Here is a 26,458-nt window from a genome sequence, read left to right as displayed (position 1 = left end):
CAGTCAGACAGAGCAGTGGTCAGATAGCGGAGGTGAGGGCGAACTGTCTCCAGGAGGTCCTAGACAAGGAGGAGCACTAGGCAGCGGAGAGGAGGCCGAAAACCTTTCCTGCCTGAAGAAAGAGGGCACCACAGTCCGGCAGAGGTGGAGGTCTAAGACAGGACCACACAGAGCAAGCAGGGGATAGGAAGGCCAGCATTTGTCTGTGAGCCCACCATCCCCACTGCAGAAGCTCCAGGACTCAGGCCCTGATGACAGGCACCTTCTCTCCCGCCTGCCACTCTGATTCTGTCTCCTCGTCCCCACAGCTGTGGTCACGTCTACCATTTCCAACGGCTATGGCGGATGCAACAACATTGCTTGTGGGAACAGCGGCTACTCCCTCACCACCAGTGGCAGCCGCGGCCCAGTGGGCAGCAGCTCCAGCATCAAGTTTGTCTCCTCCACATCATCCAGCAGGAAGAGTTACAAGCACTGAGGTGGCCGGCCGGCAGTCTCCCCGGCCGCTGCCCCCGAAGCCTCCTTGCACTTGTAACTGGATGCCTGAGCCCTTCTCCCACATCCTCTTCACAGGGGCCTCCTGTGCCGCCAGGGATCCTGGCATCCTAGCTAAACCCATTCCCTGGCCTGCGCGGCCTCCTGACAGCACCCCGCTGCTCCTAGAACTTCTTTGTGCCAGATGCATAGACCCAGGGCCCACGCCCCTCCAAAGTTCACAGTCGACGGTTCTGCCAGGGTTAGGCACCTGCAAACGCCCCCTTCAGTGCCACCTGTCCCTTCCCTCCAGATGCAGCAATGGGCGAGTCCATGTCTCCCAGCCAGCTCAAAGTCGGGCTGTCTTGTCCATGTCTGGCTGCTTATAAACTGCCAGCGGGAGTCAATGCTCCTCAGCTTCCTCCTGGAATGTGCCTATTAAATGCATGTGTTATGTGTTTGGCTCAGCCCTCTGTGTGCAGTGGTGATGAGCCCAGAACAATGCTGACTCTCAGGCAGCCCCCAGCCAGGGTTCCACACAAGTAGCACTCAGCACTTGGGACACAACAGACACTGCACCTTCCAGAGGCACTAAGAAGGGAGTGGGGGGATGAGAGGGAAGGGGCAGCAGGCCAACAGTCTCCCTCCTTATGGGCTCCTACTTCCTCTCACTTTTCTTTGGAATGCTTGTTTGGGAAGTCCCACGCCCTGGGCAGAAGCCCTGCCCAGTCTCCTGCTCAGTATGTCATGCAGGGCGAGGCCATCCCTTCCCCAAATCAGCCTGTGTCCCCGGGACAGCACTGACGCAGGATGGGTGGTCAAGGACCTGGCCAGCAAAGGAACTGATTGTTCCCCGACAGCTTCAAACTTGCAGAGCCGAGCAAGAAAGGAGTTAAAAGCGAGCCCCGAGGCCAGGCCACAGAGCCAAGGAGCCCATAATTGCAAGACAGCGAGACACCCAGGAAAACTCCTCATTCCTGAGTTGACAGTCTCCAGACCCCTCCCCTCAGGACCTGGGGATAATAGGACTAAACCTGAGCAGGGTTCAGGTGTTTGGGCAGGGTGGGCTCGACACACGCCAAGAAAGGAGAAGTTTAACAACATATGAGTCAGAAGACAGTGAAATAAGGACCCATGTCTGGGATGGTCCAGAGGGCAAGGATTTCAGAGTAGAGGGGAAAGGCTCAGAGATTAATTGTTAAATTCACTAGCTGAGACCAAGGAGGTCAGAAGCAGAAGGCAGGGATTTGGGGTGCCCTCCGACTATTTCTTAGGAAGGACAGACAAGAGACCTCACTCCCCCCAGCTATGTGAAGTGCAGGCATTCTGGGCGCATACCCCAGTCAGGCGCTGTGTTCTAGTACCGGCCCCAGCATTCCCTATCCCCTAGCCATGTGACCTGTGTGCCAACAGGTGCAGGTAGAAGCCAGGGGTAAGAGCAGCCAATGCCAAAAGGTAAACAGGTGGAGTTTCAGCTCCCATGAAACTGCTCAAAAAGTGTGGGCAATGAGTTACCATCCATTTTCATAAAGTTATAAAAAATAAAGTGCAGCAATGTTTGTGGTAGACCTGCCACACGGTGCAGCAGAGACTCAATTCTCGGTTAACGGGTTGTTAAAATATTTATGTACGTGACCAAGATGGGATGGATACAGTTAGATGTTTGGGTCCAGAGTCTGGGAGCTAAGCATGCAGGACAGAGCTGTACATGGAAGTTCATGTGTGCGTGAGTGCGTGCAAGTGTGCATGTGCGTGTGTGTGCACATGTGCCTGTGTGTGTGCATGTGTGCCTCTGTGTGCTTCTGTGTGTGTGTGCGCGCACGTGTGCTTGTGTGCATGTGTGCCTGTGTGTGCACATGTGCCTGTGTGTGCCTCTGTGTGAGTGTGTATACCTGTGTGTATGTGTGTGTGTGTGTGTGTGTGTGTGTGTGAATGCGTGTGCCTGTGTGCCTGTGCCTGTGTGTGGTGGGGGGTGTCTAGAGTATGTGACTGAGGACCTGGGCAAGTGGAGAGGCTCAGAACCTAGCCTTGCCTCAGGCTGGACTCCCCAGGCCTGGTCCTGCCCAGGGTAGGGTGTTCCCCACCGTGATTAGCGGGCAGGGACATGGGCCGTGGCCAGACATGCCATTGAGGTGAACACAACAGAGGGGTCTTTGATCTACTCCGGCCAAGCCCAGTTCTTGAAAGGGATAAAACTCAAGGTGAGCCCAGGCGAGCCAGGCTTTGAAGGCTCCTCACTCTTGCCATTGCTTTGCTCCGCTGCCCTTTGACAACAGCTTACACAATGGCCCAGCGATCCTCCGTGACCGTCAAGTCTGGGGCCACACGGAACTTCAGCGCCTCCTCGGCCAGCCTCCTGCCTGCCTGCCGGCCTGGTTTCAGCTCTGTCTCTGTGTCCCAGAGTGGAAAGAGTTTTGGAGGTGGCTTCGGGGGTGGCTTTGGGACAAGAAGCCTACACAGCTTTGGGGGTAACAAGAGAATCTCCATAGGTGGCGTCTACCGCTCCAGCAGAGCCGGCTTCGGGGGTGCTGCCTGTGGGCTAGGTGTCAGCAGCGGCATAGGGTACAGAGTTGGGGGAGCCTATGGCGGGTATGGATTTGGAGGTGGCATGGCCTCTGGAGCCGGGGGCATCCACGAAGTTACCGTCAACCAGAGCCTCCTGACGCCCCTGCATCTGGAGATTGATCCGTCTCTCCAGCGAGTCAGGAAGGAGGAGCGGGAGCAGATCAAGAGCCTGAACAACAAGTTCGCCTCCTTCATCGACAAGGTGAGGGGCAAGCGGGGTCCCCAAGTGCTAAGGCGCTGCCTTCTAAGTGTGTACTTTCTGGGCTTTCCTGATGTCCCCTGTGGTACCTGGGACCTAGGCAGCCTACTGATGGGGTAGAGGACAGTGTCCACCCACCCCTAGAGCTCTCAGATCCACAACAAAGACGCCGCAGCTCTGGTACTCAGTGACCATGGGCTTAGCCAGTTTGGAAGGAAGGCGGGTAAAGGGACAAAGGCCAAAAGTGCATGGAAGGGTGTTGTGTCCCTTTCTCTCTCCCAGATGGTTAACACTACTGTCCCTGCAAGGCAGAGGCATTTCCCTGTTGACATGCCTTGGTGACCGAGTGTGTAGAAAGCTGAGTGGGCTGTGAAAGGAGGCTGAGGTGAAATGTGTGACTTCAGAGCCAGTCCCAGCGGCTCTGTGACTTGGGCTCCTAACAGTCCCCAGTTCTGGGAGAGAGGTCTGTGGGATGAGATGGTGATGCCGTTTACACACTATCTCGTGCCTCAGCTGGGAGAGACTGCGAGCAGTGCCCTGGCCCCCTCAGACTGTATCCCTGGGATGAAGAAGGGAGCGGAGCCAAGAGGGGTCCAGCTCAGGCTCCAGTCTGGACTCTACTGAGAGGGGAGAGTTATCCTTCCACTCAAGGCCGGGTAGGGTGGGACAGATGGACTCTCAGGCCCCTCTGTGGCTCTGTTGTACAACAAATGCCTCCTCATGACTGGGGGGTGGGGAGGACAGGCGGGCGGGCAGATCACTGGGCAGAGAAACCCAAGCAGAGACACTGATGAGACAGCAATTCTTGAGAGTTGTCACCTGTGTCTCCCCACCTGGCCTGAGTTATCCCAACAGAGGTGTGACTTCCGGGAGCCTAGCTGAGATGGGGGAGCTCCCGGGGCTTTGGTTTTCCTGGTTTGTTCAGAGAAGATGTGGGAGCCGTGGATGGATTGGGAAAGACTGGGAGCCGGGATGGGGGGAGGGGGTGTTCTCTCTCCCACAGTGGGAGTGGCAAGGGAAAGACCTCTGTGGGGACACTGCTGCCTCCCAAGGCACAGAGCTGCATAGCATTCCAGTCCCTCCCAGCTGAAGGACAGACTTCAGGCTGAGGAAAAGCTCACACACATCCCAGAATCAAGATCAGGTGGAGCTAGGCCCACAAAACAGATAAGAGCTCAAGACTGCAAGGGACTGACTCAGTGACAAACCCGAGACGGGGGGTGGGGGTGGAGGGTGGTGGCTCAAAGTCACACGACTAGGGAGAGCTGGGGCTAGGACTGTGTCTAGGTCCCCTCAATGCGATCCCAGCCAGAGTGGCTCACACTAAGATTTCTAGGGTGACAACCAAGTCCAAGATCCCGGTGCTGAGAAATCTTCCCAGGAAGGAAATGAGCAGGTGGAATTTTCAGCCAGGAACCAACCTCCCATGAAACAGGACTCAGCATGGGCTGCAAGCCACAGTATTCTTTCCCTAAGTTACCACACGTCAACACGGCTGGCTGGTTCAGGTGGCTGCCAGTCCCTCTGGACTTAGCATCTGCCACCCTCAGCCCACTGTGCCACCATTGACTTGGCTCTCTGCAATCCAGGCTCCTTTCAGTTCACGGGGGCTCAGGGGGGAAGCCACGACCTGGGTTTTGAGGTCATGAAGGGACCCTAACCATTGGAAGGCCCTGTGTCGTCGTAGCAGGGTGTGTGGGAGGCTGACGCAAGAAAGCCCTCACGATGCCTTACCTTTGGCGGGGACAGGTGCGGTTCCTGGAGCAGCAGAACAAAGTCCTAGAGACCAAGTGGAGCCTCCTGCAGGAGCACAAGACAACCAGGACCAACCTAGAGCCCATGTTTGAGGCTTACATCAGCAACCTGAGGCGCCAGCTGGAGTGCCTGGGAGGAGAGCGCGGTCGGCTGGAGTCGGAGCTCAAGAGCATGCAGGACGTGGTGGAGGACTTCAAGAACAAGTGAGTGGACACTCAGGGGATGGAGTTAGCAAGAAAATGACTGTATAGGTCCAAAGACCTGTCCGCCTGTAACAACCTTTAACCGGGCAGACAGGAAATGCAGGCTTCCGAATGCATGCCGCTCACTCACCCCAAGTTATACAAAGGGGTAACACATGAGTTAAGACTTAAAGCCAGAGACTCCACTTCTCCCCTTTATTCAACTAAGTGGGCATTTATAAGGTTTGTGTTTTCACCCCAGCCCTGCCCAGGAGGCTGGGAGAAGAGAAGAAAAAGAGCCTCCCAGGACCACTCGTGATTTCCAAGGCACAGTCATAACTACGGGAATCCCCGCCGGCTTCCTCAGGGAGTGTGGGATGTGCTGATGCTGAGGCAGGCTGGGTAGGCAGGCAGTTGGCCACTTGATGAAGCTCCCTTCTCAAAGGACTGTGGGCAGAGAGTACTGAGGCCTGCTGTGGGCGCCGAAGGGAGTGCAGGCAAATTAAAGAAAGAGAAAGCTGGGGTGGGTGATCCTGTTAGCTGAGGACTCCACCTTTCAGGATAGGGTTCAGCGTGCCTGAGACATTGAGGGACATGGCATCGGTGTAGTGTGACAGGAGCCAGGCTAGAGGCCAGGAGCTGCCAGTCACCAAGAAAAATGAGGAGGGGGATGGGGGGCACTAGGGGGGGATGAGGGGCAGTGCTTGCCGTTTTCAGTTTGAATTTTCTCTTGGCAGAAGTAGGAGTGTTTGACCTAGGATTCTGGGCCACGTGTGTGTGAGGGAGACACACAGCAACACAATGTGTGTCCAAGTGTGCCCGCCTGCCAAGCCTTGAGCTGAGGAACGTGCAGGCCGTGGTGGAGGGCTGCGAGAGCTGGGCCAGACAGAGTGATTCCGACCTCACTCTCCTGCCCTCCTCCCAGCATCCACCCTTCGCGGCCCTTTCCATAGGTATGAAGAGGAAATCCACAGACGCACGGCAGCAGAAAATGAATTCGTCGTTCTCAAAAAAGTAAGCACAAAGGCGTTCTTACCGGTTCCTGGGGGAAGTGGAACTTTCTCTCAATCCTGCGCGGTCTTCCTGGAGACAGATTTGACTTTAAAGTCGGGGACACTGAGGTCTCGGCAGGTTCAGTTTGTTGTGTAGAGGCCCTCAGAAGCAGGTCAGGACCTGGGACTCCCCAGTCTGAGCTGCTTGAGTCATGACACTAGCCCCCTCTGCTTAATGGTGCAGTGTAGGGTGAGGGGGAGCCAACGGGTCCTGGTCCCCCAGCTCAGAATCCAGAACACAGAGCCAGTCTCCAGGCAGGGCAGTAGGAGGACCAGGCAATGGCAGCCTAGAGGTCTGGCTGTCCTGCATTGAGAGGGAAGAAACAAACAAAACAAACAAAACAAAACCCACCAAGGGTTGAGCTGAAAGAAGGAAGCAACAGTTCAGAGGAGAAGGGTGGAGGAGTGAGGATGCGAGCCCCCTTTGGGGACAGGCTCGAAGACCTCAGAGGCCGTGGGAGCCCTGTGATGGAGGATGGAGTGTCCTCACTGTGGACGGTGATAGGAGAGACCCTTGCATATATGGCACTAGCTGATGAGCAGCAGACAGGATCTCCTGTAGGTCATACGATGTTGACTTCCTGTCTCCCAGTTCCACTGGATAGTGGTCAGGAAAGACAGATGCTCCCTGGGGGAGTTTAAGCTGTCCCACTAGCCCCAGAAGTGATTCCCAGAGGCTGCTAGGCAGCCCAGGGTAGGGCCCAGAGCTTGTGCCCTGTCTTCTCAGGACGTGGACGCCGCCTACATGAACAAGGTGGAGCTGGAGGCCAAGGTGGACGCCCTGATGGACGAGATCAACTTCCTGAGAGCTTTCTATGAGGCGGTGAGACCTTGGCACTCTGTCTGAAGGCCCTGAGCACTGGGGGTGGGGCGTGGGGCACAGTGCAAGCTGCCATCCCTTTATTGGCCTCCCTCTACTCCCCACCCACCCACCCATCAGCACATTGTGATTCATGGAGCAGATCCTGTTCTTTGAACGGGAAAAAGTGAGGTTCCTGAGGGGAGTGAGGGGAGCATGGGGCGGGGGTAACAAGAAGTTTCCAAAAGTGAAAAATCCAACCTTGGTCAATTAGAATAAGTGTGTTCTGTTGAACAGGCAGAATATCTGCTTGTCACCAGATTCAGGTGATTCCCACAGAACTGTCTGAGCCCTGTGGCTCTCGTAGCCCAGCCCAGCCCTGCGCCACCCCTGCTCTTCCAGGAACACCACAGATTGATGCAATTACACAAATCAGCAGCATTCACCCAGCCCGAGGGCACTTTCTATCCAGGTGTGACAGTTACCTGCCTCTCCTGGAGACGTGGTTTTGGGCGCGCGCGCACACGTGTTTGTGTGTGTGTGTGTGGTGTGTGGTGTGTGTGTATATGTGTGGTGTGTGTGTGTGTGTATGTGTGTGTGGTGTGTCTGTGTATGTGTCTGTGTATGTTTGTGTGGTGTGTGTGTATGTGTCTGTATGTGTGTGTAGTGTGTTTGTCTGTGTCTGTGTATGAGTGTGTGGTATGTGTATGTGTCTGTGTATGTGTTTGTGGTGTGTGTGGTGTGTGTGTGTGTGTGTGTGTGTGTGCGTGTGGTGTGTGGTGTGTTTGTCTGTGTCTGTGTTTGTATGTGTGGTGTGTGTGTGTATGTGTGTATGTGTGTGTATGTGTGTGGTGTGTATGTCTGTGTATGTGTGTGTGTGTATGTGGTGTGTGTGTGGTGTGTGTTTGTATGTGGGGTGTGTGTGTGTATGTGTGTATATGTGTGTGGTGTGTATGTCTGTGTATGTGTGTGTGTGTGGTGTGTGTGTGGTGTGTGTGTGGTGTGTGTGTGGTGTGTGTGTGGTGTGTGTTTGTATGTGGGATGTGTGTGTGTGTGTGTGTGTGTAGCACCAGGGCACTTACTCCACTGTGGGCTGCAGGGACAGCACCACAGACATAACCAAGGCCCTCATTTTTGGACTTTTCTCTGGCACCCCTCTGCTGTTTCTAGCTCATCTTTGTGCCCCATCCCTAAGGAACACAGCACAGGATGGGAAAAGCAGTACCTAGTCCCTTCTGACTCAGGCTCTTTGGGTGTGAAGGGCTAGGCTCCCCCAGAGATGGGGACATCACAGCCCTGGCCGTCAGCAGGCTCTCTTGACAACAGACGGCTTCTGAAGTGTTCTAGCTAGAGTCCCCTGTGCTGAGCTCTCAGGTACAGATGCGTTGGTGCTGAAGAACAGTTGTAAACTCAGTGGCCCCCAAATATCCTTCCCCGCCCTTCAGAGCTCAGAGGGAAGATGCACTCCACAGTGCACGACCCACCCCCCAGGCCAGAGCCTGTCCCAGGGCTTCACCATCTACAAATAAATATATGCACGCATATACACAGCGATACACATGCACAAAAATGCAAGTGCGCACACACACACATGCGCGCGCGAGCATCCTGTCTCATCTCTCCTCTTTGGGCTCAACCACAGGAGCTGGCTCAGCTTCAGACCCAGATCTCAGACACGTCTGTGGTCCTCTCCATGGACAACAACCGCAGCCTGGACCTGGACAGCATCATCGCCGAGGTCAAGGCTCAGTACGAGGACATCGCCAACCGCAGCCGGGCAGAGGCTGAGTCCTGGTACCAGACCAAGGTGGGGTGCCAAGATCCAACCAACTAAACAGGCACAGGGACAGGAAGTTTCACAGGCAAATAGGATCCTGTCCTTTCCAGTGTCCCTAGCCTTGTGGGAACCAAAGTGTCTGAGTTCAACTTATAGCTCACATGTGCTCTGAGTATTATCAGAGACCAATACTACCAGGGGCAAAGCAAATACTCAGATACAGACAGAAATGCCAGGTCTCCTTCCAGGACCAATGACATACACCTCAAGCCTTTGTATCAGAGAAACATGCGTAAGTGGCCAGTTGTAGCCACCATGCCAATGGGAGTGGGTGAGGTCCAGACCAAGGGCTAATGCCTTCATGATGAGGACAGAGGATGGAGAGAGAGAGAGAGAGAGAGAGAGAGAGAGAGAGAGAGAGAGAGAGAGAGAGAAGGAGGAGGGGGAGAGGAGGAGGAGAGAGGGAGAGGGAGGTGATCGGAGGCACGGTTCTGGGGACAAAGACTTAATATGGGTCACAGAATGAGGTACATTGAACTGGGAGTCATGGCAACAGTAAGCTCTAGTGTCACGTCAAATGTATGTGAAGGGAGATCACTACCAGAAAGCGTCCCCGTGTGTGTGGTTGGTGCAGTTCTGGGAGAGTCAGGTGCATTGAGGAGAGGGAGAGGGAAGGGGCCAGGAGCAGGAAGAGGGGGAGGAGTATGGCCATGGGCATCCGCTGTTGGCTAAGGGTGTGGCTACAGAGAGGAGGTGGAGAGCAAGACCTGGTGCCAAGGGATTCAGCGGGCAGGGCATGACGATCCAGGACTCTCCCAGGCAGCACACCATAAACCTGGGGGGCGCGGGGGAGCTACACTTCTTTCCTCTTGGGCCTGACTATCCCTCACTTGAAGTCCCTTCTCCCTCACAGTATGAGGAGCTGCAGCGCTCTGCTGGCCAGCGTGGAGACGACCTCCGCACCACTAAGATGGAGATCTCTGAGCTGAACAGGGCCATGCAGAGGCTGCGCTCTGAGATTGACAACCTGAAGAAGCAGGTAGGACTGAAACCTCCAAGGTCATCCCATCCATGCCCCTGCATCGGATCTGGGCTGTCTCAGTCAGGGTTTTATCACGGTGATGAAACATCATGACCAAAAAGCAAACTGTAGGGGAAATGGTTTATTTGGCTTACACGTCCTGCCTCATCACTGTTCATCATCGAAGGAAGTCAGAGCAGGTACCCGAGCAGGCCAGGAACCTGGAGGCAGGAGGCAGGAGCTGAGGCAGAGGCCATGGAGGGTGCTGCTCACTGGCTTGCTCCCCATGGCTTGCTCAGCCTGCTTTCTTTTCTTTTCTTTTTCCTTTTTTTTTCTTTTCTTTTTTTTTTTTGGTTTGTTTGTTTGGTTTTTGTTTTTTTTTGGTTTTTCCAGACAGGGTTTCTCTGTGTAGCCTTGGCTGTCCTGAACTCACTTTGTAGACCAGGCTGGCCTTGAACTCACAGTGATCCACTTGCCTCTGCCTCCCGAGTGCTGAGATTAAAGGTGTGCACTACTATGCCCGACTTCAGTCTGCTTTCTTATAGAACCCAGGACCACCAGCCCAGGGATGACCCCACCCACAGTGGGCTTGGCTCTTCCCTGTCAATCACTAATTAAGAAAATATCCTTCAACCAGATCTTATGGAGGTGTTCTCTCAATTAAGGTTTCCTCCTTTCAGATAACACTAGCTTGCATCAAGCTGACATAGAACTATCTGGTACATGGGCTTAACTCAGTCGGTGCAGAAGGAAGTCTTTCCAATAAAAGCCTGCCAGGAATAGAAATGCACTCACCTAGGACATGTAGCCAACGGACCATTTCCTCACCTGGTCAAGCTTGTCTTGCTTTTATGTACCTAGAGAAAGACCTCAGGAAGCCGTTTTCTCATACAGATTACTCCACCTTACCCCTGGGGACTGAGAACAGCCTTATTTCCCAACAATGCTCCCTGACTTCCACGACACTAACGCATTTCAGAGAAGTTCATCTAAGCCAGATGTGGCCTGTGAGAAGACTCACAAACTCCTCCTTTCTCCTGGGGGCAGTGTGCCACACTCCAGGCTGCCATCGCTGATGCTGAGCAGCGTGGGGAGCTGGCCCTCAAGGACGCTAAGAACAAGCTGGCCGAGCTGGAGGACGCCCTGCAGAAGGCCAAGCAGGACATGGCCAGGCAGCTGCGAGAGTACCAGGAGCTCATGAACGTCAAGCTGGCGCTGGACATCGAGATCGCCACCTACAGGAAGCTGCTGGAAGGAGAGGAGTGCAGGTGGGGTCCCACACAGATGCTACCAGAACAGGATAGTGCGATCCGGAGGCCACATGGGCCGGTCACTATGATGCCCCTACGTAGAAAGGCCAAGGCCAGATGCCGGGCCACTCACCGTTCCATCACAGGTTTCCTCCTACAGCTGTGTCTGGGCAAGGATCAAAGTTGTGAGGCAAAGTGGATGCAGTCTCTTGGAAGGCCCTACGCCGGGACATTGTGACCTGGGCCTTATAACATGCACACGTGCCCTTGGCATCCACCTCAGGGACAGCACATCGCCCCAGACATGTGCTGCCCTTTAACTCCTCTGTTTCTGCCTCACTGCCATGGGGTCACGCTTCCGTCTTGACTTGATTCCTCCTCTGGCTTTCTTTCCCCTTCTGTATTCTTTGTAGCTTCTAGAGCTCATGAGCTAAACGCCAAGCTTGTACGACACGGGGCTGGCACACAGCGTGTGCTGAGCAGCACTGAGGACTCCACACGCAAGGGATGCAGAGCTCGCCAAGTCCCCTAGGCACTGACTTGCCTTCTCTTCCCACAGGCTCACAGGAGAAGGTGTTGGTGCCGTGAACATCTGTGAGTAAATGTCTCGGGGAGGTAGAGGGGTGTGGGGGAGGTAGAGGGGTGTGGGGGAGGTAGAGGGGTGTGGGGGAGGTAGAGGGGTGTGGAGGGAGGGTAGAGGGGTGTGGGGGAGGTAGAGGGGTGTGGGGGAGGTAGAGGGGTGTGGGGGAGGTAGAGGGGGGTGGGGGAGGTAGAGGGGTGTGGGGGAGGAAGGGTAGGGTTTCCTAGCATCGCTGAGATTTGAAAACGAACAACTGGGAGAAATATGTCATTAACCCCTCTCCTCTCCTTTGATTCCTTTCCTAGTTAGTGTTGAGAGCTCTGAGCAGTCCCTGTCTTTGGGGAGGGAGCCCAGAGCCTTTTTTTCCCCTCATTCTGGGACAGTATCCTCAGATACTGCAGAGGACCCCTTACCCCTGGGTGGCCGTAATGTGGTCACACGCCCAGCCTGGCCTCAGAGGACAGGACTGCTCGTGCAGCTAGGGTCCCCAGCCCTCAACTATTCTGGCGGGAAGATGGAGCAGCTTTAAGACCTACACACAGAATTGACGTAAAGGAGCTGAGCAAGTAAAACAGACACCTCAGTGCAGCCTGGACACCCATGAGGAGGCCAGAAGGGCTGGGTGATCTCTTGGTGTCTTAGGTGATGTGGCAGCACTGAGGCCTGATCCTGGAGGCCCCTGGGCCTCTGCTAGGTCAGAGAATATCATGGAAGCCAGACCAGTGGCCTGCTGGAGGAAGGGTCAGGAGAAGCCTCATAGGAGGAGCAGACTCCCAGAGGGAGGGCTGGCCACGACTGCAAGCACTTGACAGGCTGGGAGCACCGCCACGCTAACATGGCTAGTAACGAGGCTGAGGAGAGTCCAGTACTTGGCAGAGAGACGCACCCAGGTGGCCTTTGGATCTGTGCTGATATGGGGAGTCCAAAATCCCCACCCAAAATTGAAACCTTATGTCCCATCCAGTGTGAGAGCCCCAATAGAGAAAGGAGCAGTTGCAGCCAACAAGCCTGAGGCGTGGTCTCAGGCAGAGGTGACCCTGAGCATGCTGCTTGGTCTCTTTGCACCCCCATCTCCTCATCTGTAAACTGGGGTGGGGTGGGGGTCCCTGCCATAACAGCATCACTTTGAGGGACCGGTACCATCACAGCTATTAAAGCTTTGAAAGTCACAGGGCCCCATGTGGATGTCCCTACACAGACAGGCAGTGATGGACTCAGGCTCACCCTGGCTTCTGCTGCCTCAGGAGGTAGCTGGCTGTCACCTGAGCTTCCCTGGGGAAAGACAGCCTGGAGAGGAGCGTGAGAGTGACATCGGACAACCTGTGCCTTCTTTCCTCAGCCGTGGTGTCTTCCTCCGGGGGCGCGGGCTACAGCGGAGGTGGTGGCCTCTGCATGAGTGGGGGCAGTTACAGCGGCGGCGGCAGCTACAGTGGGAGTGGCCTCTGCTACGGTGGTGGAGGCAGCGGCGGTTTCAGCTCCACCAGCGGTCGCAGTGTGAGCGGCAGCAGCTCAAGTGTGCGGATTGTCTCCAAGACATCATCCAGCAAGAAGAGTTTCAGGAGCTAACGTGCTACCTGCCTAGGCGCTGTCCCCAGGCCCCCAGCTCCCCAGCACTAAGGCCTGCGCTTAGCCCAAGCCCACAATCCCCAGCAAGAGGCACTGACGCAAAGCGGCCTGTGAGTTTTAAGGTTACCATCCCTCTGCCTCCAGGCAGGTCTCCACAGAGATGCCTCACCCACTCCTCATCTCAAAAGTCCCTCCGCCGCCTTACCCACAATGCTGTAGGCTAAACCTTTGCCCCCTAAGCAGTACAGAGTGAAGGAAGTCTTTCTCAGCCTGTAGCCACAACAGGTTCTTTCTTCATGGGGACCTTAAACTTGGTGGCCCAAAGTCACCTTTAATGTTTGCTTCCCAGCCTCTGAGGTGGCTCTTAGCTGTGAGGACCATCCATCACTTGTCCTGGATTTAAAAATAAAATAAAATAAAAGGCTCTCTAATCTAATCCTTCAGGGCAGAGCCCAACTGGAAACTACTTGAGAAAGACAGATCTTTTTGCTGCTTTCTCTTGCTCCAGGGACATAGGGGCACTCCTGGAAGCAGAGAGGAAGTGTGAGGGAACGGGAAAGGAGTTGCATGGAGGGTTTTGGAGCCTGGTCTTCACAGTGGTTTAGTCTGAAGACCCGCGAGTCCTCAAATGTTCACCATGAGTTCAGTACCATAATCCTTCCCAAAGGCAATTAGTCCACCTGCTGCTGGGCTGCCTGTAATGCAGCCAAACCCCGCCGAACCACTCCTCTGACGCACGCGTGTTTCCTAGAATTGCTTCAATAAAATGTCACTGAGCACCCTAGGTCTTCACTGAGTGTGTTTTGTCTCACACCCAGCGGGAACCTCAGAACTGTGAACTCTGGGATCAACCCCCGCTCTGAGGCGTGGAGTTCCAGGAGCAGAGGCAGGTCTCTGAGACCATTACCTGTCCTGGAGACAGTGAAGGGGTTGTGGCTTTGTGGTATCCGCATGGCTCCAGCAAGGCCTGTCCTCACGGCTCAGCCCACTACCCATCCCCAGCAGCAGGCTGCCCTGTACCACCGCGCTTCATACCATTTCCTGGGCCTCCCGGCAAAAATAAAAATATTACTGCCTGCTCCGTGTCCGAACACCCAAGCCCACTCTAGCCTCTGCCTCCCAACCATCACCAGACCTGTAATTATCCCCTTCACTCTCAGACCCAAAGCTAAGAGAACAGCATGAATGGGGCAATTAGAGACAAGAATTCCCAGGGCCCAAGACAGCGCCACATCCCGGCCCGCTGATGGACAGATGACAAGACAAGGAACACAGAGGTTGGGGCTCTGGATCCAGGCTTCTTCCTCAGGAGTTAGAGGGCGCAGTGAGGGCAGAGAGAACATGGGCACCATCCCAGCCCTGTCACCACCACTCCCACTGCTCCGCAAGATCATAAATGTAACAGGCCCAGGATAGCCTTGGCTTGTATTAAAGACCCCAATCAACACCACTATGGGCTTGCCGCCTGGGCATAATCTCAACGGGAAACGGAAAACCATTTGGCCCATCAGGTGGGTAGAAAGAGGAGCGAGGAGGTTGAGGGAACTTTGAACATCTGTATCCCCAAGCTGGAACGTTTGCTAGGGCAACACTGTCCCCACACACATGCCCAGGTTGGAGCGGGTCCCCATCACTGTGAGGGAGGATGCTGATGTCAGTGCAGAGCCACACTGCCGTGTCTGGCAGGGGCACAGAGTGTAGGAGAGAGCGTCGTTTCCTCTGCTTTCCTTATGTTCAGGTCTCTCCTCCCCCCTAACCCTAACCCTAACCCTGAGTCCCCTGCAGCCTGCGTGGATGAATCCTGGGAGTCCGGTACCTGTTCCGGGAGGACCCTGTGATGCAGCTGGGCAGGAGCAAAGGGGGCTTCCTATGTAGGGACAAGGTGTGGCCAGCCATGCGGAGCTTCTTCCTCCATGGGTACTTCTAGAGGTGTCTGGGCTCACACGGAGTAGCAAGGGGTCTATAGGAGGACGTTGACCCAACCCTCTGGTAAACAACACCCAGCCTACATCCGTCCCAGGGAAGTCTCTTCCGTGAGCATCCCAGAGTCCCACTCTCCTTTCCCTGCAGGCTGAGCCACGGGATAGGACATTCATAAGCGCCTGCTTGGCCTCTTTCATCATTTCTATAAACAAGGAAAGGAGAATTAATGGGATTTTTATGGGACCCTCCCCCCAAGCATTGACCACTGGCTCCTTCTTGCTCCCTGCTACCCTAATTATGAACCTTGTACGTAGCAGCTGCCAATATCCCAAGCTCATAAACCTGATTTAGCAGTGATTAGGGGTTTGAACCAGTCCAGCGGCCCCCCACCCCCCACCAGATAAAAAGGGGAAAGCCGAGCCACCATTTGGTCAGTCCTGTGCCTGTCCTTCTCTCCAGCAGTCCATCTCTGCCAGGGAGCCATGTCGTGCCGAAACTTGCAGCTGAGCTCCAGATGCGGCAGCCGGGGTTTCAGCTCAAGCTCAGCCACCACGCCCCGGATGGTAACCCACTATGAAGTGAGCAAGGGGCCCTGCCGGCCTGGGGGCGGTGGGGGCCTCAGAGCCCTGGGCTGCCTTGGCTCTCGGAGCCTGTGCAATGTGGGCTTCGGGAAGCCCCGTGTGGCCTCCCGATGTGGCATGTCAGGCTTTGGGTACCGGGCGGGAGCTGCCTGCGGACCTCCGAGCTGCATCACCCCTGTCACCATCAATGAGAGCCTGCTGGTCCCCCTGGAGCTGGAGATTGACCCGACGGTGCAGAGGGTGAAGAGGGACGAGAAGGAGCAAATCAAATGCCTCAATAACAGATTCGCGTCCTTCATCAACAAGGTAGGGGCGGCAAGGGCGGGGCCGGGGCAAGAGATGCTGCAGAGAGCATCCTGGATCCACTCTGTCTGGGGTGGGGGGTGGAACTGGTCCTCTTGAGCATTCCATGACCACTTGTCATTGGAAATCCCTGCTTCCCCGTCCAGAGTAGCAGCATTCCTCCCGCCTCCGTCCCAAGCGGACATCATTTGACGGATTATCAAGGTTGTCAGAGAGCAGTCTGTCAGAGAGACTTCCAAAGTAATAGGAAAAAGGTGACAAAGGCTCACTAGGGGGAGGCCTTCCTCATGAGGAGCAAAGCCGTCTCCTCTGTACCTGGGCTGTGCCAAGACTCTTAGGCCTGAAGGCATAGGTAGTCTTCCATCTGTTTAGGCCTGGGGTGAGGCAAAAGTGGAACAGAGCTCAGAGCATAAGGTGGCTGCTCCCCATGTCTTGCTCTTGGCAGCCCCAAAAGCAAAGCTTTAGAGAGCTGGAAGACACATTGCTTCTAGAAAACACTGAGCTGGCCTGTCGTTCCCCCCACCCCCACACCCTGGGTTTGCCCCACACACCTTAGGGAGTCGGGATCCAGGCCAACTGCTTGGCTGTTGTTTTTGGAGACCCCACGGATTGGGGCAAACATCCTTGAGGCAGCAGTGAGAAGGCCTGAGTTTTGGCAGGTCCCTCCTACCCTGAGTCTCTCTGTAAGCTGCTCACAGCTCAGTCTCTGGGACTTTGCTGCCCTGCTGGGAGGATGGGCAGTTAATACAGTGTGAGACTCAAAGGCTGTGCGCTGCATAGAAACGTGCCTCTGGGGCCAGGCACGGTGGCAGTGGGTGGGGGAGACTGTAGCAAACAGCACATGGGAGGTAAAGGCAAGAAGATCAGAGTTCAAGGCCAGCCCCAGCCACATAGTGAGTATAAGGCCAGCCTGAACTACATGAGACCTTGTATCAACCATTACCCATACACCCCCACCCCCGCAAAAACAAAAACAAACAAACAAACAAAAAACTCACAGGCCAGTGATATGGGTAAAGGGTAAAGTCAGTTACCAAGCCTGACACCCTGATCCTGACCCGAGAAGCCACATGGTGGGAGAGAACTGACTCCCCCAAGTTGTCCTCTGACCTCCACATGTCTCTGTCTCTGTCTCTGTCTCTGTCTCTGTCTCTGTCTCTCTCTCTCTCTCTCTCTCTCTCTCTCTCTCTCTCTCTCTCTCTCTCTCTCTCACACACACACACACACACACACACACACACACTTGCAAATGGATGATAAGAGCTGGTCCACCAAGCCTGTAACATTCTGGTTATAACCACCCCACTGAGGGGCGCCTCAGCCGTGAGCTTCTTCCATAAGGCTGCCAGGCGCCTGCTAACATGGCTGCTGAGCAGAGCAGAAGCCCTGATACGGGAAACCCCAGAGCAAGGCTACAGACCATGCTCTGGGTGCCCAAGACTGGCCGGTGACTGGATCGACCCCATCGCTGCTTCCAATCTTGATTCCAACTCATAAAAGTGGAAAAGGTGAGCCATGGAGGCCCACACTGCTGGGACTGACGCCTCCTGCAGAGACAGGACAAGTCAGCAGTGCTAGGACACAACTCCTGACCTGTGCTGGGTGCCTTGGACACGGGCGTTCATGTGTGGGTGATCTCGTGCCGAGAAAAGAGAGGCTCGCAAGGGGAGGAGGCATGGCCCAGGTCATTGGCCAGCCAGAGAGCTCCGTGCGGACTGCCCAGGGATTTGGGGCAGCATGCTTTCCACATGACTACAGAGGGGAAGGCCCCTAAGGTAAAGGAGACGGGCACAAAGACACATCCTTTTGGGTGTCAGTCTCGGCAGAGACCTGGTCATTGCAAAGCATGCTCTCCTGGTCCTTTCCACACGGTGACTCCCATTCTCCGGGCAGGTACGGTTCCTGGAGCAGAAAAACAAGCTGCTGGAGACCAAGTGGAACTTTATGCAGCAGCAGAGAAGTTGCCAGAACAACATGGAGCCGCTCTTCGAGGGCTACATCTGTGCGCTGCGGCGACAGCTGGACTGTGTGTCGGGGGACCACGGGAGACTAGAAGCCGAGCTCTGCAGCCTCCAGGATGCGCTGGAGGGTTACAAGAAAAAGTAAGTGGCCTCTGCCCTCACCCTGCTGAGGAGCAAGAGCAAGCCGCAGAAACAACCCAGGCCTCGGTTTCCCTCTGTCCACAAAGCAGGGAACTCGACGGCAGAACAATTAGGTGGCCCAGAGCACCCATGTTATCGCCCCCAGCGGGAGCCCTGAAAAGTGTGTCTTTTCCCCAGTTCCCTTCCTCCCACCTGGCATGAATGGGGCCTTTAAAGCGCCTTGCTGCAAATACTCTCATACCTGCCACTTCCGGAGCCCAGGCCTCTGCCCCAGCTACACTCTTAGTTGGCGTTCCATGCGCCACTCCCTCTGTACACCAAGAACTACATCCTAGACCACCCCCCCCCCAGCCACCCCAGGCTCTTGCCTCCATTTAATGAGCCCCCTTCTCTCAGGCCTCCCCCATGCCCACCCAGACATCACAGCTCACGTGTTCTGTCCCCTGACACCTGGCTCGCCTGTCCTCTCCTACAGGGGGCTGTGGGTTTCCGTTGTCTGTCCCATCCCCATGCACTCCCCTTGGAACAGGCTCTAAGCCTGCCTCTCAGTGTGAAGTAGGTGGCTTTCCGTTAGTGAAAAGGAGGTCCCCAGCTTGTAGGAGGCCCAGCGCACTTGTCACCTAGGGGGTTATGGGTGGTCCTGCTCAGAGCCTCATGGGAACTACATGGGACTTGGAGAGCGTGTTTCCGTTGAGGGGAAATGGCGCAAGAAGACTGGGCAAGCGATGTGTCGGTAAGCGTCAACCACTGGCCTCATAGTGGCAGGCGCTGTGCTAGGCAGTGATGCCCCCCACGCCCGCCCCACAGTACCAGGAAGAAGAGCAGAAGAGAGGAGAAACAGGGGGCAGAGACATGGGACACGCTTGGACCGTGACCTCGGCAGATAGTTTTTCTTCCAGCCGACCTCTTCTTGTAGAAGAGACCCAGAGCCTGGTATGGTGGTACCTATATCCTAATACCAGTACTCAGGAGGCTGAGGCTACACAGTTGTGAGTTCTAGGGCTAGCCTGAGATACACGGGAGGTTCAAAGGTTACAGAGTAAGATCCGTGTCAATTTTTTTTTTTTTTTTTTAATTAATTAGAGGCGAGGGTAGAGCTTTAAAAATGGAGGGAGGAAGGGAGGAGCGGGTGACTGACAGGCAGGCTGTGGGAGAGGGCAGAGGCCAGGGGTAGAGCAGCAATGCCTCTTTTGAGAAGTACACAGCAAAGCCGGAGTGGACTGGTTTGCAGCTCAAAATGACACCTTTGGATTTTAAACACAAGGTCCTTCTGGCCTATCAACCACAGTGGCAAACTCTTGCATAACCCTTGTCCCAGCCGGCACATTGTTATGGGACATCACAGATGTCAACTAACTCACAAGAGTGCTCTGAGGCAGGCCTGGGTTGGCCCCGTTCTACTGGGGATACCCCTGTCAATAACGAGGGCCCCCTAAAGCCATCTCCCACCCAGTTTGCTAATGTCTACTATGTGACAGAGTAGGGATTCAAACTTGGGCAGTAGCTCCAGACCTCCTTGTCAAGCTAGGCAGAGCTCTGCTGGACCAAAAAGGGAGAGGTGGGCACTGGGAGCACAGGGAAGTCTCCACAGATTGGCTGTGCTCATCAACCAGTCAGTGCAGCAAGGTTGAACCCCAACTCCATTCCCTCTGCCTTGGGCACAGTGTGTGGGGACCGAGGAGCCCCTAAGGAGTGGGAGGGATGTGCCTGGGCTGTCTCTGTGCTCCAGGAAGTAGGTAATTGCTACCTCTGCCCCTGGGCTTCAGGTGGGGGCCACACATACCCTGTAGACAAGGAAGAGGTCATCTGGGAATCTCCCAGGGATTACAGCCTCCTCAGAACAGCTTGGGGAAGATGACGTGCCAGCGGCATGACCTTTCTCCCATTTCCAAAGGAACTGGCTGTGGAAGGGGGGGAGGGGCGCCTCCGCAGCAAGAGGATGAAGCACTATGGGTGGGCACTGACGCAGGCGACGCTCCAAGGGATGACTGTGAGGTGTTCTGGTGACAAGTGTCTGTCCCCAGAGGGAAGGAGCTATAAGGGTCTGGAGAGAAGGCTGGGACATGGGCTACCAGGCACAGTCAGAGCACCCACGGGACAAGAGGCCCCTTCCAAGCCCTACACCTTAACCAAAGCAATGTTTCCTGTTCCCATAGGTATGAAGAGGAGCTGTCCTTGCGGCCCTGTGCCGAGAATGAGTTTGTCACCTTGAAGAAGGTGAGGCGGTACCCGGATTTCAACCCTACATTGGTCCTGGTGCCCATCCATGCCCCAAGGCCACCTCCGCAAATAAGTTCCTCTCCCTTCGTCTCATGTGCTGGCCCTGTTGAAAGAAGAAAGCCTGACACCCAAGTCAGCTCCACCCTGCATAGAAACAGGGCTTGTCCTGGTCTCCACACATTGTCCACCCCCTACTTCCCCTACAGAGCCGGGGAAGGGCCATGCAACTGACGAACACTGACTCAATCCCAGGCATAGCAGCAGCTGCTCAGCTCCTCAGCTGATGTAAAATGGTTCCGGGCAACCTCTGCACCGGAACTCTGGGGAGCCTCTAGCCCTCTCCTTCCACACCCTTCCCACTGGGTCAGGCCCCCACCTCTCCTCCTTGGCCCCATCTCCCTTGGCCTTCACCTGGCCTCAGAGAAGATGCCCAGGCCCACAGCCGTCCCAGCCATCAGCTTGCTCAGGGAGTGACCAGCTGGCATTGGGCACGGCTCTGCACACCCCTGCAGCAGGTCACAGTCTGTCACTATTACAGGATGTGGACACAGCCTTCCTGGTGAAGGCCGACCTGGAAACCAATTTGGAGGCTCTAGAACACGAGACTGAGTTCCTGAAAGCCCTGTTTGAGGAGGTACTCAAAGCCACTAGGTCTTCTGGGTGACCTGTGAGGCCAGTTCCAGTGGGACAGAGGTGGGCAGGAGAGCCAAGGCAAGCACTAGAAGGATGCCACAGGCGCCCAGGGAGTGAGACTCCCCAGGGCATATCGTCTAGATTGCTGGTTGCTGGGTCTCCCCTAGAGAAATTCTGGGACATCAGAGGGACAAGGACAAGGGGCAGGCTGGGGACTGTGGGCCGGGAAGAGCAGGGACAGGTCCTAGGAGGCCACTGCAGGCCGCTCTCTTGGCTGCCCCCTCACTGCTCACGCCCCCTGCATGGCCTCTGCAGGAGATCAGCCTGCTGCAGTCTCAGATCTCTGAGACCTCCGTCATCGTGAAGATGGACAACAGCCGGGACCTGGACGTGGACGGCATCGTAGCTGAGATCAAGGCTCAGTATGACGACATTGCCAGCCGAAGCAAAGCGGAAGCAGAGGCCTGGTACCAGTGCCGGGTGAGGCTGGGGTGCGGATGGGCAGCGCTGGCACTGGGGAGAGAGGCATCAGAGCAGAGGAAGGAGGGGACAAAAGTAGGGAGCAGGGAGAAGCAGGAGACAGGGGCTAAAGACCTCACAAGTCTGGGCCACTCCATGGCACGGAGGAACCCACATAAACCTAAGCTCTGTGGTTCCTGCCAGGTCAGGTCTTTGGCCAGCCCTGACACCAGGGTGCCAGGTCCCCAGCTCTGTTTGTCCGCAGACTCACTAGAGTGGCCCTCCGAGCAGCATGCAATCAGTGTAATTGCTGTTGATGGCAGAGAGGCTTCTGTGCTTCACCGTGTAGGTGGGGGCCGCTGGCTTGGGTGTTCCTGGTGGTGGAGCAGAACCGGTGATTATGGGTTCCCCAGACTTAGTAATTAGGGGCTTGCTGGGAGGGCAAGGGGAGCCCTCGGGCAGCCGGATCTAACAAATCCTGTCATCTCATCCTCAATGCCTTGTCTGTGCAGTGCAGTGTGTGTGTGTGTGTGTGTGTGTGTGTGTGTGTGTGTGTGTGTGCGCGCGCGCGCGCTCGCGCACATGCGCGCGTGCCTGCTCACCCACTGGCTCCCACATTCAGCAACTATTCCTTGAGCATTTCTCACAGGCCAAGCACAGAGCACGGAGCTGCAGGTGTAGCAGGGGCTGGGAAAGCTGGCAAGCCTTGCCTTCTTGTCATTTCCCTTCTCAGAGGCAGAGCCAAGGGCAGGCAACAAACATGACTGAGGGAGGGCGTGTCAGGAGATGTGTACAGTGTAGTCACACAGCACAGCCAATGAGGAGAATAAGGGAGGGCGACCCACAGGGTGCCGGGAAGTAGAAGGAGATAAGACCAGGATCTGTCTGTCTGTCTGTCTGTCTGTCTGAAGGGGTCTAGGGTCCTCTTGGGAACAACATGGGTCTAGCCACACCCAATTGCATGGGGACACTCATCAGTGTCCAGGGTCAAGCAGTGGGTCTCTGCAGGTGATAAGAGTGGTGGCAAACAGGGTCTGGGAAAGCAGGAGCCTTGATGTTTGACCTACTCTCGGGGGACACACAACGCCCATACGCAGAGAGCAGCAGGAGGGCAGCTAACTTAAAAATAAGCAAAATGGCTTTCACTTTGAATCTGATTTCTGGTGTTTTTATTTGCTTCTTGGTTTGCTTGTTTGTTTTGTTTCGTTTGTGTTTTTTGTTTGTTTGTTTGTTTGTTTGTTAAGTTAACCAAAGCACGACACCACATTATGTTTTGGTTTTGACTATCCAACCCCAGGTTGAGCATACAGTCCTTCTAAGGTCCAACGGGATATGAAATTTAAAAAAAAAAAAAGTTTTCAAGGAAGCTCAGGCTCAGGGGTAGGGGTGGGAGTGGGAATGACGGTAGTGGTGAGGGGGTGGGGGCAGGGGCGGGGGCAGGGGTGGGGGTGGGGTGGGCGGACCAGATGCAAAAGAAGCAATGTAGGCGCATAGTGGACAGAGGGTCAGGGCCGCACAAGGCCACACAAGGTCCCTGACGCAAATGAGAAAAGGGCCAGGAATCGGGGCGAGGATGGGCATGGGGCACCTCGGCTAGGAGCCCCACCACCACCAACGAGGAGGAGGTGACACAGTGGGGTCCTGGGATCTCACCTCTGTGTCCCCGCAGTACGAGGAGTTGAGGTTGACGGCTGGGAACCACTGTGACAACCTGCGCAACCGCAAGAACGAGATCCTGGAAATGAACAGGCTGATCCAGCGGCTGCAGCAGGACATTGAAGCAGTCAAAGGCCAGGTGAGGCCCCTAGGTGGCTGGGAGAGCCCGCCAGAGGCCCACTTTCCTGCTGGGCCATGCAGGGCGAAGCAAACCTTGGCAGTGAGCAGTGATGAAGAGATACAAGCCCCGGCTGCTTTGTCCCATGGGAAGCAAGCCCTTCCCTTCCAAGGGGCATAAGCAGCCCCACAAAGTCAGGCGGCCTACTGCCACGGAAGTAGTGAGGCAGTAGCTTCAAACCCAGGCTCTCACCCTGGGAGCCTGACCTTAAACACGAGTAAGCCGTTTATAAAATTAGGCCTACACGCCAGAATCCCAGCACTTAGGAGGCAGAAGCAGGCGAGTCACTGTGAGTTCAAGGCCAGCCTGGTCTAAAAAGCAAGTCTAGAACAGAGGAGGCTACACAGAGAAACCTTGTCTCAAAAATAAATAAATAAATAAATAAATAAACAAATAAAATAAAATAAAACTAGACCTACTCAATTCTACTAGGCTAATGAAAACCAGCCAGGCACTGCTGTCTATTGGCCACAACCCCATCCGTGCCTACCCCAGTCACAGTTACTGAGCATATACAAAAAGAAAATCTCAGCTCTCCCCAAGATGAGCCAGGGACTGCAGGAGCCACCATGTGTTGCTCCGCTGGTCTAGTCCCAATGACACCTTCCTGTGCCCTCTCCCCAGCGTTGCAAACTAGAGGGAGCCATTGCTCAGGCAGAGCAACAGGGGGAAGCCGCCCTCAGCGACGCCAAGTGCAAGCTGGCAGGGCTGGAGGAGGCCCTGCAGAAGGCCAAGCAGGACATGGCCTGCCTGCTCAAGGAGTACCAGGAGGTGATGAACTCCAAGCTGGGGCTGGACATCGAGATCGCCACCTACAGGCGCCTGCTGGAGGGCGAGGAGCACCGGTGAGCTGAGTGGAAGATGGGCCTCCCTAGGGCAGCTGCCGCTGTTACCATCCCATGGTCTTGGGGAACGAAGCGCAATCTGCCATCCCACCCCCCCCCACCCCACCCCCCGCCCCTGAAACACAGAGAGTGCAGAAAGCAGGGCTCTCTTCCAAACAAGCACCTGATCTCTTTTCCCTTCCTTCACTAGGTTGTGTGAAGGCATCGGGCCTGTGAATATCTGTAAGTAGCCGAGTCATGCATCTTGGACTCTGGATCTCGATATTTGATTAACCAAAGTAGAAAGCCTATCACATCCACCCAACCCCACGGGAAGAGCTTGTCTGCCCGGGTGGAGAAAATCCAACAGGGCTGTCCACCCGAGTCACCACTTTCAGAAGAGGATGCTTTGTCTAGAGGGTGGGCACCGTGTCAGGAGAGAGGTGCAAAGTGAGGAGAGACTGAAAAGGGAAATCAGGCATCAGAGCCAGCTCCAAGGGAAAAAGGGGCGAATGTGTGGGGTGCTTCCAAGCACTGCGTGTGATTAGAAATGGGAATCAGCTGATTAAATGACTGTCCTTGGAGGTGGGTATCAGTACTAGGAGGTTCAAAGATCGGAGGGGGACGGTCCAGGGTGGGCATGGTCCATGGTGGGCATGGTCCACGTGGGACCCTGAGCATGCTTTCCCGTCCCCACAGCTGTCAGTAGCTCCAAAGGTGCAGTTCTCTACGAGCCTTGTGTGGTTGGCACACCCATGCTGAGGACCGAATATTGCACGGGGCCTACGGGCGTCCTGAGGAACAGCGGAGGCTGCAGCGTGGTCGGCACTGGCGGCGGCAGCGAACTCTACATCCCTTGTGAGCCCCAAGGGTTCCTGGGATGTGGGAGTGGGCGGAGCTCCAGCATCAAGATGGGGGCAGGTAGCAACTCATGCAGCCGCTAGTGTTAGTGGAAGCTGGGGACGTCGCATCTCCACAGGGATGAAGGCCAGAACATTCCAGAACTCTCCCTCCCCTCACCAACTTCGCACTGCCCTAGGATACTCCTGGGAACTGAGCTACTCTCAGCTCCACTCTAATCTTCAAAGCCGCCCCTCACATATCTGGATGCAGAGCCCAAGCGAGGCCCAGAGTGTGCAGGATACAGAGAATGGGGCTACACCAGTCCTGTCACCTGGGGTAGCAACAGTCAACTCTAGTACTGTCAAGAGAGTGGCAACGGTCTAATCAGCTCTCTCCCAGGACAGAGGGCCAGGTGGGCACACTACAGTTCTATTTTGTGAAAGGCTCCGTGCCACTTTCCTCACAAAGCCAGCCTTACCCTTTCTACCCCATACCCTGCCTCCCCGTTTCCTTCCCTCTGGCTCTCAAATACCAAAGAAAATTGAATTCACAGCACCCACCTGAAGCATGCACTATTATTAAAAAAAAAAAAAATCAAAAGGTGATTCCCCAAATCCTATCCTGAATTTCAAAACCAAGGTCCAGATTAGAGCTGCAGGGTCGGGTCGCTGGGCACTGCTGGTGTCTCCCGAGCGCTGAGACTCAACAATGATCTTCGGGTAGTTAGTATGTTGGACTCAAACTAAAAGTTACAGCTCTCACTGGCAGCTGATGGCGAGGCCTAGAACAAAGCTGAGAGCCCGTGGCAGTGAAGAGCTGGTCTGGGTTACTGCACCGAAGCGCCATCTGCCTCCTGCTTCCTGCACCCTCTCATCCAATTTCTCTAGCTTCAGGCCTGAGTCAAACAGGAGCATGGTTCACCACAGTGGTGAGGGCTGCCTCCATCACTGGGGGTGGGGGGGGCAGGGGAGCGGGGGCGCTGGTTTAGGGCATAAGAGAGGGAGGAAGTTCTAGGCTGGTCTACAAATCCTGGCCCCCTGGAGTCCAGTTCTCCCTGAGGAGCCTCTGAGCTGTCTGTTTCCAATAAACTCGGTTCCCACTCTAGGGACGAACTACTCACCTCAGCCTGTCGGTGTGAGCTGCGATAGCCTAAGGGGACTGATGAGCAGCCTTGCGAGAGCTGCAGTTTAGGGGTAGAGAGGAAGGAGTCACACGAGTGGGAAAGCCTCATGTGCACAACTTGCAAGTGGCCTGTGGAATAAACACGACACCATACAATCCACACCGAAAATCTGCACGTCACACATTTGCAAGACCCTCTCCATGGACAGCACATGTGTTGTGTGTAAGCCTCCCTGTTACGTGGGTCCCCACACACGATCTAGAGGAGACCTACGGGACCCCATCATATGCCTTCCAAGCCCTTGGCTCCTTTCCCTCTGCACCGTTCCCAGGACCGCACACCTTGGAAAAGCTTAAGCTTGGAAGTGATTGACAGCTAGACTCGGTGGGGGGG

At 55.4% G+C, this 26,458-nt stretch overlaps 2 protein-coding genes across 2 annotated transcripts; both read left to right on the top strand.

Moving 5' to 3' along the window:
• The first annotated feature begins 2,758 nt into the window (after positions 1-2,758).
• LOC127201698 (keratin, type II cytoskeletal 5-like) lies at positions 2,759-13,416 on the top strand. Its single transcript, XM_051160390.1, has 9 exons — positions 2,759-3,241; positions 4,988-5,196; positions 6,129-6,189; positions 6,955-7,050; positions 8,669-8,833; positions 9,717-9,842; positions 10,872-11,092; positions 11,634-11,668; positions 12,994-13,416. The coding sequence occupies exons 1-9, from the start codon at positions 2,759-2,761 to the stop codon at positions 13,218-13,220; spliced, it is 1,623 nt and encodes a 540-aa protein (XP_051016347.1). The 3' UTR covers positions 13,221-13,416.
• Positions 13,417-15,587: 2,171 nt separating this feature from the next.
• On the top strand, positions 15,588-25,249 carry Krt82 (keratin 82). The gene is made up of 9 exons (XM_051160389.1): positions 15,588-16,030; positions 17,921-18,129; positions 20,286-20,346; positions 20,888-20,983; positions 21,298-21,462; positions 23,111-23,236; positions 23,900-24,120; positions 24,311-24,342; positions 24,799-25,249. The coding sequence occupies exons 1-9, from the start codon at positions 15,626-15,628 to the stop codon at positions 25,041-25,043; spliced, it is 1,560 nt and encodes a 519-aa protein (XP_051016346.1). The 5' UTR covers positions 15,588-15,625; the 3' UTR covers positions 25,044-25,249.
• The last annotated feature ends 1,209 nt before the right edge of the window (positions 25,250-26,458 follow it).

Source organism: Acomys russatus, chromosome 17 (genome assembly GCF_903995435.1).
Source record: "Acomys russatus chromosome 17, mAcoRus1.1, whole genome shotgun sequence".
Lineage (NCBI taxonomy): Eukaryota > Metazoa > Chordata > Mammalia > Rodentia > Muridae > Acomys > Acomys russatus.
Note: the sequence above shows the minus strand (reverse complement) of the source record. Positions and strands in the feature narration are given on the sequence as shown.

Bases quoted from the DNA above. Each gene is read 5' to 3' on its own strand.
- LOC127201698 (XM_051160390.1), top strand. From the start codon at position 2,759: ATGGCCCAGCGATCCTCCGTGACCGTCAAGTCTGGGGCCACACGGAAC. The intron at 5,197-6,128 runs GTGAGTGGACAC...CCCTTTCCATAG, and splicing joins GTGGAGGACTTCAAGAACAA to GTATGAAGAGGAAATCCACA. The intron at 11,669-12,993 runs GTGAGTAAATGT...TTCTTTCCTCAG, and splicing joins TGTTGGTGCCGTGAACATCT to CCGTGGTGTCTTCCTCCGGG.
- Krt82 (XM_051160389.1), top strand. From the start codon at position 15,626: ATGTCGTGCCGAAACTTGCAGCTGAGCTCCAGATGCGGCAGCCGGGGT. The intron at 18,130-20,285 runs GTAAGTGGCCTC...CTGTTCCCATAG, and splicing joins CTGGAGGGTTACAAGAAAAA to GTATGAAGAGGAGCTGTCCT. The intron at 20,347-20,887 runs GTGAGGCGGTAC...TCACTATTACAG, and splicing joins AGTTTGTCACCTTGAAGAAG to GATGTGGACACAGCCTTCCT.